Here is a 15,081-nt window from a genome sequence, read left to right on the forward strand (position 1 = left end):
AGGCAGTTTGTCATCCTTTTTTTATTGGAACTGAAGAGAGTCAAACCATATGGATCAATGTCTGCAGTAAGTCTCCCATTACTAGAACTTAAAGTGCAACCCAATCAAATATAATACCAGGCTGATACTCTTTTTAATAAAACATTTTAGTCATACTAAAACATATATAGATTAATATGGTACATAGGTTAAAAAATAAAACATCAGTTAGAATTCCCCTGTGCCATTTCCCTCACCAACCTTCATTCTTCTCCTCTTTCTCCACTGGAAGAAATCACTCTTCTGAATTTATTGCTCATCACTTCCATTTATGTCTTTATATCTGCCCTATGTATGCATGTATTCTAAAGCAATATTCCTAAGCACTACTTAAGTAATCACTTTTTTACAAGCTTCTAACTTCATATAATGAATGATGTATACTGTGTTCCCTTCCGTAATTTGATTTTTGGCTCAATATAATGTTAACGTGATTTTTTAAAAATTGATGGAACTCCAGTCCATTTATTTTCATTGATGTATGACATTTCACTGCATGAACATAACACAATAAATCCACTCTCCTGTTGATGGACATTTAGATTGATTTTAAACAGGACAAAATTGTTTCCAGAGAAATGGTATTCTTTTCTATCCTAAATAGTACACACACCAAAAAAGACATTACAAAAAGATTCCCAAGGGACCTGCTTTTCTTGTACCCTCCCCAACAACTTCATACCAGTACTGCCTCTTTTACCCTAATTCATATTTGACCATTTTAGTGAGATAGCTCCTATCTGTCTGCCCACCTCTGCAGCAGAGAAAGCAGCTTACTAATCAGGGATCAAAATGATAAAGGGTAATTCTTCACAGAACCAAAGCCAAGGAGCTGGTGAAGGTGAAACACAGAAAGGCAAGAAAATTCTCCCACTACTTTTTTCATTCCGATGGCTTTTAAACTAACATCTTCCTAGATTGTCAACTGTGAGTTTTAAATCTCTGAACTCCACAAAGTTAATCACTCTTTTAAAACAGCTATGTTAGTAGCTATCCCTCTTAATCTCCAACTTTATGGTCTATGAAATAAAAACTGAAACTAAGAATAAGAAAGGCAGTGAAATTTTATGAATACTTTTTAATACCATTTCTTTTTTTTAATACCATTTCTTAACTCCACTTAATAGTACTTGTCAATTAACTGTGCTTTAGTATTTAGTATATTAAATAGCTATATGAATACGAATTGACAGAATCTTAAAGATTCTATAAATATTTTAACATCTTTCACCAATAGTACCCACACAGTTCACCCTTGTCCCCAAATAGAATATTCTACTGGGGAACCTGGGTGGCTCAGTTGGTTAAGCATCTGACTCTTGATTTCAGCTCAAGTAATGATCTCAGAAAAAAAAAAAAAAAAAAAAGTAATGATCTCAGGGTTCTGGGATCAAGCCCTATGTTGGAGTCAGCTTGAAGATTCGCTATTCTCTCCCCCTCTCCCTCTCCCTCACTTCTGCGCTTTCTCTTTCTAAAGTAAATAAATCTTTTTAAAAAAGCATATTCTATTTATAGCACATGAACTTGTCTGAGTACAGTATTTACCAAATTCGACTTAAAAAATCCTTTTATAGACTATATAAAAGGCTCAGGCTGGACATATTATATTCAGTCATACGATTTAATGTTGACACACAGTAGAAAATAGAAGATCACTTTTTGCCAGCCAATAATCAAAGATAAAAGCAGTAGTGTCAAATTTCTCAGATGCTCTTATTTCTAAATGAATGCATGTGAACTTTAAACCAAAAAAAAATTTTTTTTTCAAAGAAAATATTTTTAATATAACTCTACCCCCTTTTTCTTATTTTTGAGAAATCACTTACTTGGGTTTGGAAAGCACCTTTTCCAAGTTAAATTCTTTGAGGTATCTTATTACAGCAGCCAAAGAGCAAATCACAGGTTTATCCAAGTTAATGATGCCAGAAAAACTTTGTGAAGCTAAAAAACAGAATATATACTTCCATTAAAGTTACTGTTCACCATTATTAAAAACTGTAAGTTATGTGAAATTTAGTTTATGCTTATTGAAGTAATAATATAGACAATACCTCCTAAAACTGCCTTTTAGGAGAATGTGGAAGATTTCAAGTACCTAGATCATGGGAAAATGGGCTTTTTTTTTTTTTAAGATTTTATTTATTTATTCATGAGAGACAGAGAGGCAGAGACCCAGGCAGAGGGAGAAGCAGGCTCCATGCAGGGAGCCCGACGCAGGCCGAAGGCAGTGCTAAACTGCTGAGCCACCCAAGCTGCCAAAATGGGCATTTTCTAATGGTGAAATAAATTTTTTTGGAGAACAATAGAGCAACTTTTTCAAAATATAATTTGACCCAGAAATACTCTAAAATGCATGCCAAAGATGTATATACAAGGACGTGAGCTAAAAATCTTTTGTATTAGTAAAATCTACAGATAACCTAAGTATCAGTAGGGTAATAGATAAATTTTGTTAAGCCCAGATTATTACGCATCTACTAACAAGAATGACTTACAGCTATCTGTATAGACACAGAAAACTATTCATAATATGCTGCTGAGTGAGGGCAAAAAAAAAGCTGTACAATCACTCTTATCTCTCAGCAGTTGTACAATCACTCTTATCTCTCAGCAGCATCTGGTCTCTCAAAGGCTTTATTCCTGTGCCCTACAGGGTATTCTCAACAGAGCAGCCAAAAAAATCCTTTTAAAAATGTACATCAGACCATTAGACTACTTTGTTAATAAAAGTCCTCACACACACCCCAAATCACTGAGAGAAGCTCAAGTCCTTACAGGTCTTTCAGGCCCTACAATCTGCCTTCCACCTTCCCTTTATCTCTAAGCTCAAATCTTTATCTTCTTTTACCTTGTTCTAGCACCCAGGTTCCTTTTATTCCTCAAACATACCATGCACTTAGATATGTTGTACTCACTGCTGTCTGTGCCTAAAACACTGTTCCTTCACCTGTATGGCTTTACCCCTCAGCTCCTTCCATCTTTGTTCAAGTCTTTGCTCCAGTGCCATTTTCTCAATGAGGCCTTACTTTACCACCCTATTCCAAAGTTCACTCTCTTCCCTACCTTACTTTCTTCATAACACTTATCATCTTCAAACACACTAACTTATTTTATTGTATGTATCTCCTTGTATATGTGAACTCCGGAAGGGCAGGAATTTTTTTTTTTATTCCTTATTGTATGTGTGATACCTCGTATAATAGGCAGTCAATACAAAACTGGTTGAATGAATAAATCCAAGTTATATGAAATATACAGATTTATGTATGTATGCCTAAACATATGGATTTGTACGTATAAAAATTCTTAAAGATTTGGGAAGAGGGACTTTCACTTTTTTTCTTTATGCACAACTATGTTCGGACCTTTTTTTTTTTTTTTTTGCAATAGTCATTTATTACTTTCAGAAATAAAAAAAATTACAAAATATCCTCTACATCAGTAATACCAAATATATTAATTTCAATTGTGGCTTTTTATAAAACCAAGGTGTAAGTAAAGAGCTAGCAAAACTCTTCCCAGTTCTGAGAATTTCATCTTTTAACTTTCTAGCTCTATTCCCCAGGAAACCTGATAAAGTGTCAATGTGTTATGGAGGTAACATTGTATATGTTAAGAATGACCTGAAACCAATAAATCGCATCTGAGCTAAAAAGAATTATAAACACCTGATTCTAGAATTGTTGGCCACCTGGGAGTACACTGACTCTGAAGTTGGCATGGCATGAGACTTCTATGCCTGGGTAGATTCTGATGAGTATCTCCTGTTTTTGCAGCTGACCTGTACTTAGCAGGGGGTGTGGGTGGAGAGAAGCGGTTTGCACAAGGACTTAGGCTCTCAAAGGCATTATGGTCAACTACAAACCCTGTGGAGGACTATTCCCACTAACAGGAACAAGTGCCCCCTACTGGTAAGCTAAGGTTTCCTATCCTATAGACTTCTAAGTGAATCTGATATCAAAAGTCACTTAGGGGAGTCCTGGGACTTAGTCTTGTCTTTACTGGAGCATAAGAAAACAATCCCTTGGTGATATCTCAGACTGTCTGAGAATGGGTTACCCTCTCAGACACTCGATTCAAGTTGGCACCATGAGACACAAAATGTTGGGGAGAGAAATGCTAACAAGACATTGGTGCCTGTGGGTGAGCCAAGGGGAGACAGATCTATCTACAGTCTAATGGTGAAAGCCCTGCAGCATGTGATAAGATATCAAAATGACCCTTAACAGAGCAAGCTGGACTAGCAGGAAGGATGGGGGTATAGACCAAGTCAAGCACACCTTGCTGAGGACCTGTACATTAGACAAACAATAGTTACTTAACATATTAATACCCTAGCATCAATGTTCTGGTATTAAAATTGTGGCAATCAAAAAAAAGAAAAAAAATAAAATAAAATAAAATTGTGGCAATCAATCTAATGAAATGCTAGCCTTTATCAGATTTACCCCAATACTCTATAAAATAGCAAGGAAAATAATGGGCATTTTTTTTAAGAGAAGCAAATGTGAAGGTTGGCCAGTAATTCCTAAAACTCCAATGAATATGTTAAAAACATCAAGTTACTAAATGGTTTTAACTACAAAGGAAGAAGCTGTAGGAGTCTTTTTGATGAGTGCAAGGAAAGTGAACACTTTGAACACAGAAGAACACAGTAGAAGTGAACGCAGTAGAGTGCCTCTCTCTGCTCTACTAGTGCCTCTACTGGGCAGCCCCGGTGGCACAGTGGTTTAGCACCACCTGCAGCCAGGGGTGTGATCCTGGAGACCTGGGATTGAGTCCCACGTCAGGCTCCCTGTATGGAGCCTGCTTCTCCCTCTGCTTGTGTCTCTGCCTCTCTCTCTGAATGAATAAATTTTAAAAATATTAAAAAAAAAAAAACTAGTGCCTCTACTGCTGCCAGTTATTTACTGGTAACTGCCTAGTTTTCATTAAGTTGAAAGTCAAAGTTGCACCTTTATCCTAAATTTTTTTTTTAAGATTTTATTTATTTTTTCATGATAGACACAGAGAGAGAGAGAGAGAGAGAGAGAGAGAGAGAGGCAGAGGCAGAGGGAGAAGCAGGCTCCATGCCCGGAGCCTGATGCGGAACTCGATCCCAGGACTCCAGGATCATGCCCTGGGCCAAAGGCAGGCACTAAACTGCTGAGCCACCCAGGGATCCCCCCCTTTATCCAAATCTCAAAACTGGGTTAAATTTGAGGACATTAAGGCTAACACATATAAAATATTTACCTTGGATGTCAACTGCATCTTCTGCATAAAACTCTGTAACTGCCTGGAAAGCATGGCTGTATTCAAAATAAATGTTATCCATCCTTTCTACTCGAATTCTGTCATCCCGCACACTGAAAGAAAAAAAATGAAAATTTCAAAGATAATATTCATAATCTTGAACTATCTATATTTAGACCCTGGCCTGACCAAAAAAAAGAAATTCATTCTTCATTCTTCCCCAAGCGGGGAAAAAAGAGAGAAAGATCTAAAGGTTCCCTGTTTGACATTTCATACAATATAATTCCTCCTTTTACCACTGGTACTTTACATCAAGTAGTGCACTGTGATGATCAAGAACTCAATGAAATTTAAGTCAATTACTTAGATTAATACAAAAAGGAGGAAAATGGAAAAGCATCATTTTAATATAATTGCATCATCTGTTTAAATACTCTACCAGCAAGAAACATCTTTCTCTGAAATGGCATCATTGTCTGGCTAGCTTTTTGCTAAGTCCACTTCTACCACAGTCTCCATTCCAATGTAGCAAATTCCTCCTAGGTAAACTCTCACTCTCTATTTAAAGAGGTTCTACAGGGGCACCTCGGAGGCTCAGACTGCCTTCCACCCAGAGTCCCAGGATCAAACCCTGCATGAGGCTCCCCACTGAGCCAGGAGTCTGCTTCTCCCTCTGATGCCCTCCTCTCGTGCTCTCTCTCTGATTAATAAATAAAATCTTGTTTTTTTAAAGGCGGTTCTGTAGTCTCTTTAAAACTGTGCTTGTGTGTGTGTATGAGATTATGTAAGTACATAAGCAAAACTATATCACCCATGCCGGGTAATACACTTTGTCTCATTTGGTTTTGTTTGGCTCCCCATTTCTCCTCCCCCTCTCCTCACTCCCAACCCATGTTAACAGCCCAGAATGAATCCTTCCCTGTTTTTTTTTTCATGTTCATATGTTCATACACAAGCATATGTTATACACATCCTTATTTTATAAAAGTGGGATGACTTCATAGAAATTTTTCTGTATCTTATTTTCTTCATAAGCAGTAACTCTTGGAAATCCCTTCACATAAAGTGACCTACTACACTGTTTGTTTTTAATGGCAGGAAAATATTTCATAGTATGTAAAAGCTGTAATTTATTCAACCATTTATTATTGGATTCTCACTTGATGTTAACACTTATTCCATGTTGCTTTAGAACATTTTCATCTAAAAAATAGAACTTTACATTAAATAAATAATAAAACACTGCACATATCCCTCCACAGTCATATTCATCTCTTTACCATGTGAAAAGGTAAATACTATCTCTTATTTGGTATATATTATTACATTTGTTTTCATACTTTGCAGTATACCTTGGCATCTTTATGCAAGATATTGTTTTATGTTTTAGATTTTATGTAAGTGGTACATTATTACACCTATGCTCCTAAAACTTGCTTTTGCACTCAGTATTATAAGATTTATACATGAAGACAGATGAACCTCTATTAATTTTCAAGTACTAAGTATTCCATTAGTTCTTATATTTTCTAGTGAATTTTTAAGATTTGCTTTTCAAATTAAATTCACCTGAATTTATGTAGGGGGATGGTATGAAGTTAGAAATATAGTTTGATTTTTCCATATGATTATGGAAAATTAAATTAATTAAAGTTCAAAACAACACTTACAGAACATTCCATCTTTTCCTACCACTTCATAATGATGCCTCCAAAGCATATCATGTTTCTGTATATGTGTGACCCTATTACTGGCTTCTCTATCCTGTTCCACTGATCTTTTTGTATATATCTGTATCAGGACTATAGTATCTAAACGGCCATGGCTTGGTATCAGTGTGGCCAGACCCCTTGCTTTTCAAGACTGTCTTGACTACAGGCGGGCCTTTGATTTTCTTTATAAATTTTAGGTTCATCTTGTCAAGTTAGTAAAATCCTTATTAGGATTTTGACTGGATACACAATGAATTAATGTAGAGTAAAATATCTTAACAAATCAAGATATCCTACTATTAAAGACAGCACAACTCTTCTGTGTCTTTTCTATGTAACAATAACATTCTTTAATTTTCTCCATGTTTTATATTCTTTGGTTTGCTCACTCTTAAATATATTATATCTAATATATTATAATACATTAACATTACTGTAAAAGAAAACATATTTACTAGAGGGTTATCACAGTATACAGAACCTACTGATTTTTATATGCAGCAACTATACCGAATACTCTAATTTCCTTTGTTGTATTGTCTATGTATATATTAATATCACCTGGAAAATAAAATATATTTTTATCTCTCCTTTACAATTTCTATTCTTTTCTTTTTTCCTATCTCATTACACTACTGGCTACAACCTTCAGGCTGTGTTGATTAAAAATAATGCAAAGAGGGCAGCCCAGGTGTGGCTCAGCGGTTTGGTGCCGCCTTCAGCCCAGGGTGTGATCCTGGAGACCCAGGATCGAGTCCCACATCAGGCTCCCTGCATGGAGCCTAGTTCTCCCTCAGCCTGTGTCTCTGCCTCTCTCTCTCTCTCTCTCTCTCTCTCTCTGGATCTCTCATGAATAAATAAAATCTTTTAAAAAAAAATAATGCAAAGAGGCATCCATTGTCTTCTGATAATAATAGGAAGCTTCTAAAGTTTCACACTTAAGTAGGAAGCCTGCTATAGGTTTTGGAATAAATGACTCATTGGCCAAGGTTTAGGAAGTTTCTCAGTTTAGGGGGAGAAAAATCTTTAGTCATAAAGGATTACTGAATCTTAATGTTCTTCCTACATGTGTTAAAATAATCACATGGCTTATATCTCACTTAATTTTTTTATATATTACTCATATTTTCTGATGCTGAAAAATCCTTGCATTCCTCAGATATATCATACTTGTCATAATGTTCTGTGTTGCTTAGTTATAAGCTTGACTTCTTAGTGGTTTGTTGTTTTATTTTTCCCCCAGAAAATCTGTGCCAGCATACCTAGCTCCAAAGGCTTTTTCTGTTCTACTACAAGACTAGGCAAGCATAAGCTGATTCGGGAAGAAATCTAAGAGGGAGGATTTTCTCCCATCTGTGGTGCTGAAGAAGGATTTTTTTCACCTTAATCCACCAGAGAGAGAGTATCAGACTATTACAAATCTCTTATCAATTTTTATCTTCCTGTTAGACTCCCTTAATACTTGGATTTTTAGAAACCTGAAGAGAAGTTATTATTTAGCAACTCAAAAATCAGTGAATGACCTTACATGAGCTCCACACTGATTTTGTACAAATTCCTGGAATGAATGCAAGAGGCAGCTGGTTACTCAATTACTGTTCTAATTAACGTCTTGTTTGATAAGCAGATAGGATTTAGAAACCTATTAAATTTGATAAGAATGGACTTGTCAGTTATCCTTGAGGCTTTCACAGAAGCATTACAAGAGTGTTAAACTCATCGTTCTGCAATCTGTATATTGAACATCTTCATGCAAACATTTTTTCCACAAACTGGTTGGAGTTATAAAATCTGTGTTTTGCCAGACTTCTTAATTGGAGAAAGTTATGGTAAATTAAATCACTCTCTTTGAAACAAATGTCTACTTCAAACACTGTATACATAATGAGTAATACCCAACCAGAATTTTGTCAAACTAGATTTTAGTAAAACTTCCACAGTAAGCACAGAATTGTCAATCTTGATTTCCTTGAACTAACCTGTGGAATACCTGCATCAGATTCACCTGCACCACACATTAAGAGCACAGATCCCATGTCCTGGATGCATTAAATCTGAATTCACAGGAAGTTAAGGGAGAAGGGGCATTTTCATTTGCCAAAGGATTTTCGGAGTGATTCACAGGCCGACTGCAGACTGAAAATGGTAGGTCTACAGGAATGAAACTGGCAGTCACCGCAGGACCAGAGTACAAAGAGGAAAAGGAAATCTCCAACAACAGTGTATGTTTCAGCTGCTCTGTTACAGGTGGACAGTATAAGTACCTTTCCACTCCAAATTAAGGAAGTCACTATGGTCATGTAACTGACCTGAGACTAAAAAATTCTAAAAACACTCTCCCTTTCCCACCTTCCACAGAGGCTGTTTGTAGCTGAGGCTGAAGCCTCCTTAATGGGAGAGGCGGAACAGAGGCTATGCTACGTCCTAGATCCAGGGTGGTGATGTCCCTTCTGTGCTGGATGGAAGGATTATAGTCAAAAGAGAAGCCTCAGTTATTACATGGGATATACCAAGCTGGACTGTTTTAAATTAAGATTTCTACTTTTTAAAAATCCTTTTCATATGTAACATGCCTCTCTATTGCCAAATATATTGTTTTGGAAAAATTAAATGGCGATAAAACTCTCAACAAGTGTGGAAGCCACACTAAAATTAAGGAACTTCAGACCAAATAATATCTTTTAATGTCAACCTAAACATAAAACTGATGACTCTCTGGTGTTGCACAACAGACCACCTACAGAGATGTTGATCTAACGTTGTTCAATTGCGACCAAACAAATGTCAGCCTACCAATTTTATGATCTGTGCTAACTTTAGAAACTATAATTTTTATAGACAAAAAGAGCCTTGTTAAAGGCTGACAATCTGCTATAGGAAAACTCACAAAGCCTCTTCTGACAGCATTCTTACTGATGATAAAAATACTGATTGAGTTCCAAGCTTCCTGGCTGAGTGATTAATACTCTCCTTAGAGAAGAGAATCCAATACACATCCAGAATGAATAAAACAGGCCATGTAATAGAGTTACAATGTCTATTAGAATTAGTATGAAATTCATTAATTTTATCGCCACTTATAGTACAGAACTATAGGGAGACTAGGAGCATTATGTGAAACTAAAATTATGAAATCAACCACTACCTGACAACTATCAGAAAAACTAGCCACAAAAACAGCAAAGAAAAAGGTAACATAAGATGCTTCAAAAGATATAAAAACAGAGAATAAAATGATCTGGACAAGTTAATAACAGATATATCTGCCCAAAAACAAATGTAAATGGGGTAAACTTCCTTATTAAAAGAGAGCTGATCTCAGATTGGATTACCAAGGGGGAAAAAAAAACCCCTCTGTGCTACAAAAAAAAGGAGTAAAACTAACAAGAAAGTAATTCAGAAAGGTTAAAAATAAAATGATAGCTGGAAAAAAATTGTCTAGATGAATATACTAGTCAAATGCAAATAAAAAGAAAGCAGTGAACAAGATTTTACTATCAGGTAAGACAGAATGGAGGACAGAAATCATTAAATAAGACAAAAAGAGGTGTTTCCTACTAATAAAAAGGATAATATGAAAGTCTTTTCACTCCACATGCTTAAAATACTTTTTACATTTTTGAACCACTAGAACATATTACCTCTTCAAAAAACAAAACTGTTTATGAAGAAAGAGCAAGAGGAAGAAAAGAATGGACCACAGAATTTATGCAGGAGCTCCCAGGAAAGGTTCATCCACTTCCCTGGACTTGAACCTGGGAGTCTGGGAGTCCAGTGACCAAATGGCTGGAGCCATCCTGCCACCTTGTGGAACATGAGAGGAAGGTGAACACAGGAAGAGACAAAGGAAAAGAGCTCCTAGATCCAGCCATGCCTGATTCTAAGCCTACCTTCCAGCTTTTCATTTACATGAGCTGATTATGTTCACATTTGATTTTGTAAAGTTCCGTAAGAACTCACTACAGAATAAGAGATTTTCAAAATGAAAAAAGGAAATTTTCTGCTGCCCAGAGAAGTGAACACAATGACACAGACAGCCTCTTAGAGAGTTGGCGACCTCTATCCCAGTCCACATAGCCAACACTGACCCAAGGCAAGGAAGACCCAAAGTTTGATTTTAGCTGGAAGCCTGCTTTAGATCAAACCAACAGGCAGGCTGAGTACAAATCAGATTCTGCAGACCAGGAGGATCCTCCTCCCAGTCCTCCCCACCAAACAGAGGTGATGAAATTTTAGCCAAATTGCCCCTGGGAATCAAAAGCTAAAAGTATATCTAGGGCCCCTGCAGGATTAGAGAGAATGGAGGTAAAGACACACACTAGCCCCAGCCAAAGAGGACAAGCCTGTTGGGGAGTGAGAGGGAGGACTGAGAAGTTCTCACTCGCTGTGCAAGCTCCTCACGACAGAGGCCCAAGGCCCAGGAACTAACCAAAGTGGCTGTGCCCCTCAAGAGAAGAAAAGCATTAAGAGATTTTACCTTAATGTAAGAGGTCTGTACTAGGGAAATTCACGTCTTTCTAAAATGTTCCTAGCTTTTCTAGACTTTCAGTTTTACTTTTTCTCCTTTTATCGTGATTGTTACTTTTTTTTCCTTTATGATAAAGCTGCATCAAAAAGTCTCCAAGCTGTCTTGGCAAACCTGACAGAAAAGGACTTCTTCCCACAATGAGGTGAGGAAAAACTAAGAGGATTAGAGAACTTGGAAAACCAAAAGGAAAAGGAAAACATGAAGGAGGGAGGAATGGAGACAGAAAAAGCCAAATGGCCTTGAAAAGCCATTCATTTCTGGCCAGAGTCATGACCTCCTAGCTCTTCTTCTCTGACCCTGGAAATTTTCTCTAAGGATGAATTCTCTGGAAAACATTTTAAAACCTCCATCCTTTCTTAAACTTTCAGCTCATCACAATCCTGGGTCTTTTTACCACCCATCTCCACAGACCATATCCGAGCCATCTGCGCACATTCTTATTTACAAGTGGGCCAAGACTCACCTCTTCTAAGATGCTTTCCCAGAAGAAGAACTGCATGCTAGGAAGGCCTGTGGTTTCTACCAGACACATGGGATTGTGGTTTGTAAAGTAATAGCTTTAGAAATAAAGCTATTTTGTTTTAAACACACATGCTTTTTGTTAGAAACTTTAGTGCCAGAGATAGAAATACAAACTGTAATATGCATTATAAAAGAATGAAAATTTCATGAAATATCAACCAAATAATATGTCGACTATGCTATAAAACATTATTCCTTTTTAAGTCCAGAAACAGAGATGAAGGATGGGAATGGTTGCTTCCTTCATGTTTTTCCTGACAGGCTCTATAACACAGTGGTTAGAAGCATGTGCCTATGGGGATCCCTGGGTGGCGCAGCAGTTCGGCACCTGCCTTTGGCCCAGGGCGCGATCCTGGAGACCCAGGATCGAATCCCACATCGGGCTCCCGGTGCATGGAGCCTGCTTCTCCCTCTGCCTGTGTCTCTGCCTCTCTCTCTCTCTTTGACTATCATAAATAAATAAAAATTTAAAAAAAAAAAATTTAAAAAAAAAAAAAAAAAGAAGCATGTGCCTAGAGCCAGGAAGTCTGGACCAAATCCCAGGTCTGCCAATTACCAGTTGTAGAACCCTAGACTTAACATCTCTCTGCTTCAGCTTCCTTACCTATAAAATCTGTATTAAAATGACAGCAGCTTCCTCACAGGATGTTTGTGAAGTTTAAATCAGTTAGTAAATATAAAGCCCTTAGAATAGTATCTAAAATATAGTTAGCTACTGTCACTATTATTACTACTACTATTACTGCTACTCAAGAATGAGAGAAAGGGGTAGTCGTGTACTCAAATGAAAAGGGATAAAAGGAGGAGAGCTTTAGGACAGATGTAATTTGGCAGGATAGGCACAGAGTAAAAAACATGTCAGCAATAAGGAATATTCTCAATAGCTACTAAGATGGGTCTCCAGTAGCACATTTGCACTCTGAGGGAACAGAGGTGAAGAAAGGAAAAGCTCACATGTGACTTCAGAAATCACTGCACACACACCCCCATACCATCTCACCTATTTCTGATGCTTGAAAGGTTTTTAAATAGAAACAAAGCATTTTCATTTCACAAGAAACAGAAGTTACTCAATGGTCACTTAAATGTCAGTCTTCAAAGACAAGAAAACAAAAAGGCGTAGAAAGTCTTGCCTAGACTCAGGTTATTTTTTTAAACAAAAGAAAAATTAAAACAGTAGTTACTAAACTCTAAAACTGATTACTTAAGACTGTACCAATTGTGCACTATGTATTGATGTGCTTTCCTGGATGTTCCACAAGTGCCTTAGCTTAACTTCTCTCTCACAAACCCACATACATACACACAGCCATCTATTTTATATTCACCTCTAATTGGGTCTATTAGGGAGAAGCTGGCACAGCGGGTTTCTAAAGCTCCCATCCCAACCACTCTATGTTTCTAACTCTATGTAAATAACTTTTGAGACCAAAAAACACCACACTTTTATTTTTTTTATTTTTTTATTTTTCACACTTTTAAAAATGACATCCTAGAAAGTCAGTGTCTAAACTGCCATAAAAACATAAAATTCTAGGTCACTTTTCAAATTTAAATTCAAAATAAAGCCTTTGGCAGCAACATAATTCGATGTGGATAGAACAGTCTTTTCAACTACTGATGTGAAAACTGGTAATTATGTGGAGAAAAAGAATCTCCAATCCCTACACTCATACTATGCCCAAAAATTAAATCAAAATACTTAATAGAGTCAAAAGTTAAAACTGTAATACTTCTGGCAGAAAACATAAGACAAAAATTCATGACCTTGAAACAGGCAAAGATTTCTTACATCACCAAAAGCACTAATAGTAAAAAAAAAAAAAAAAAAAAAAAAAAGGAAATTGACAAATTTGACTTCCATCAAAAATAAAACATGTTGGGATCCCTGGGTGGCGCAGCAGTTTGGCGCCTGCCTTTGGCCCAGGGCGCGATCCTGGAGACCCAGGATCGAATCCCACATCAGGCTCCCGGTGCATGGAGCCTGCTTCTCCCTCTGCCTGTGTCTCTGCCTCTCTCTCTCTCTCTCTGTGACTATCATAAATAAATAAAAATAAATAAATAAATAAAACATGTTTTCCTAAGATCATCAAGAAAATTAAAAGGCGGGCAGCCCCTGTGGCTTAGCGGTTTAGTGCCGCCTTCGGCCCGGGGTGTGATCCTGGGAACCTAGGATGGAGTCCGACATCGGGCTCCCTGCATGGAGCCTGCTTCTCCCTCTGCCTGTGTCTCTGCCTCTCTCTTTCTCTCTGTCTCTCACAAGTAAATAAATAAAATCTTAAAAGATAAAAAAATAAAAATAAAGACAATTTAAAAAAAAAAAAAAAAGAAACTTAAAAGGCAAGCCACAGACTGGGAGAAAATATTCACAATACATATACCTAACAAATGATTTTTATTCAGAATGCAGAAAGAATTCTAATTCTTATAGCTCAGTCAGAAAAGCAACCCAATTTTTTTAAATGGGCAAAAAAAGATACATGAATAGCCAGTAAGTACATGAAAACACTGGTCATCAAAAAAAAAAAAAAAAGTTTAACCAAAATGAATCATCTCTTCACACTAGCTATAAGGGCTAAAATTTAAAAGACTTGCAAGGCCAAGGGTTGGCAAAGATGTAGAGCGACTACAACTCTCACAGCCTGCTTGTGGGAGTATATAACTGGGCAACTACTGTGAAAAAATAGTTTGTCTGTCTCTTATACATTCAAGTACGTACCTACCCATACAGTTGAGCAATTTCAATCCCCTAGGTATCTACCCATAATAAAAACACATTTCCATGAAAAAACTAGTATACAAATGTTCTTATCAGCTTGACTGGAAATAGGCAAAACCCTAAAAGTTCAGCCAGTGAATGAACGAACACATTTTGGTATATTCTTACAATGCAGTATTATTGTAAAATTAAAAAAAAAAAAAAACTACTGATACACAGCAACATGAATGAATTTCACAGGCATTATGCTAAAAGAAGCTGGACATAAAAGACTCACTTAAAATGTGTAAATTTTATTGCATGTAAATTACACTTGATTAAAACTA

The 15,081-nt window shown here is 36.8% G+C and overlaps 1 protein-coding gene across 3 annotated transcripts in view; it reads right to left on the minus strand.

The window, feature by feature from the left end:
- The window catches only part of MSH3 (mutS homolog 3), a 181,564-nt gene that overhangs the window by 123,857 nt on the left and 42,626 nt on the right, over positions 1-15,081 (minus strand). For all 3 annotated transcript variants that reach the window (XR_011997048.1, XM_072736893.1, XM_072736894.1), the window contains 2 exons: positions 5,275-5,387; positions 1,866-1,980 (listed from right to left, as the gene is read on the minus strand). Coding sequence is in view for 2 of the 3 variants with exons in the window: in XM_072736893.1 (XP_072592994.1) it covers positions 1,866-1,980; positions 5,275-5,387 (228 nt within the window). In the remaining variant the exon portion in view is untranslated. The remainder of the gene's footprint in view (positions 1-1,865; positions 1,981-5,274; positions 5,388-15,081) is intronic.

The sequence above is a fragment of the Vulpes vulpes genome, chromosome 14, assembly GCF_048418805.1.
Source record: "Vulpes vulpes isolate BD-2025 chromosome 14, VulVul3, whole genome shotgun sequence".
In the NCBI taxonomy this organism is placed as follows: Eukaryota; Metazoa; Chordata; class Mammalia; order Carnivora; family Canidae; genus Vulpes; species Vulpes vulpes.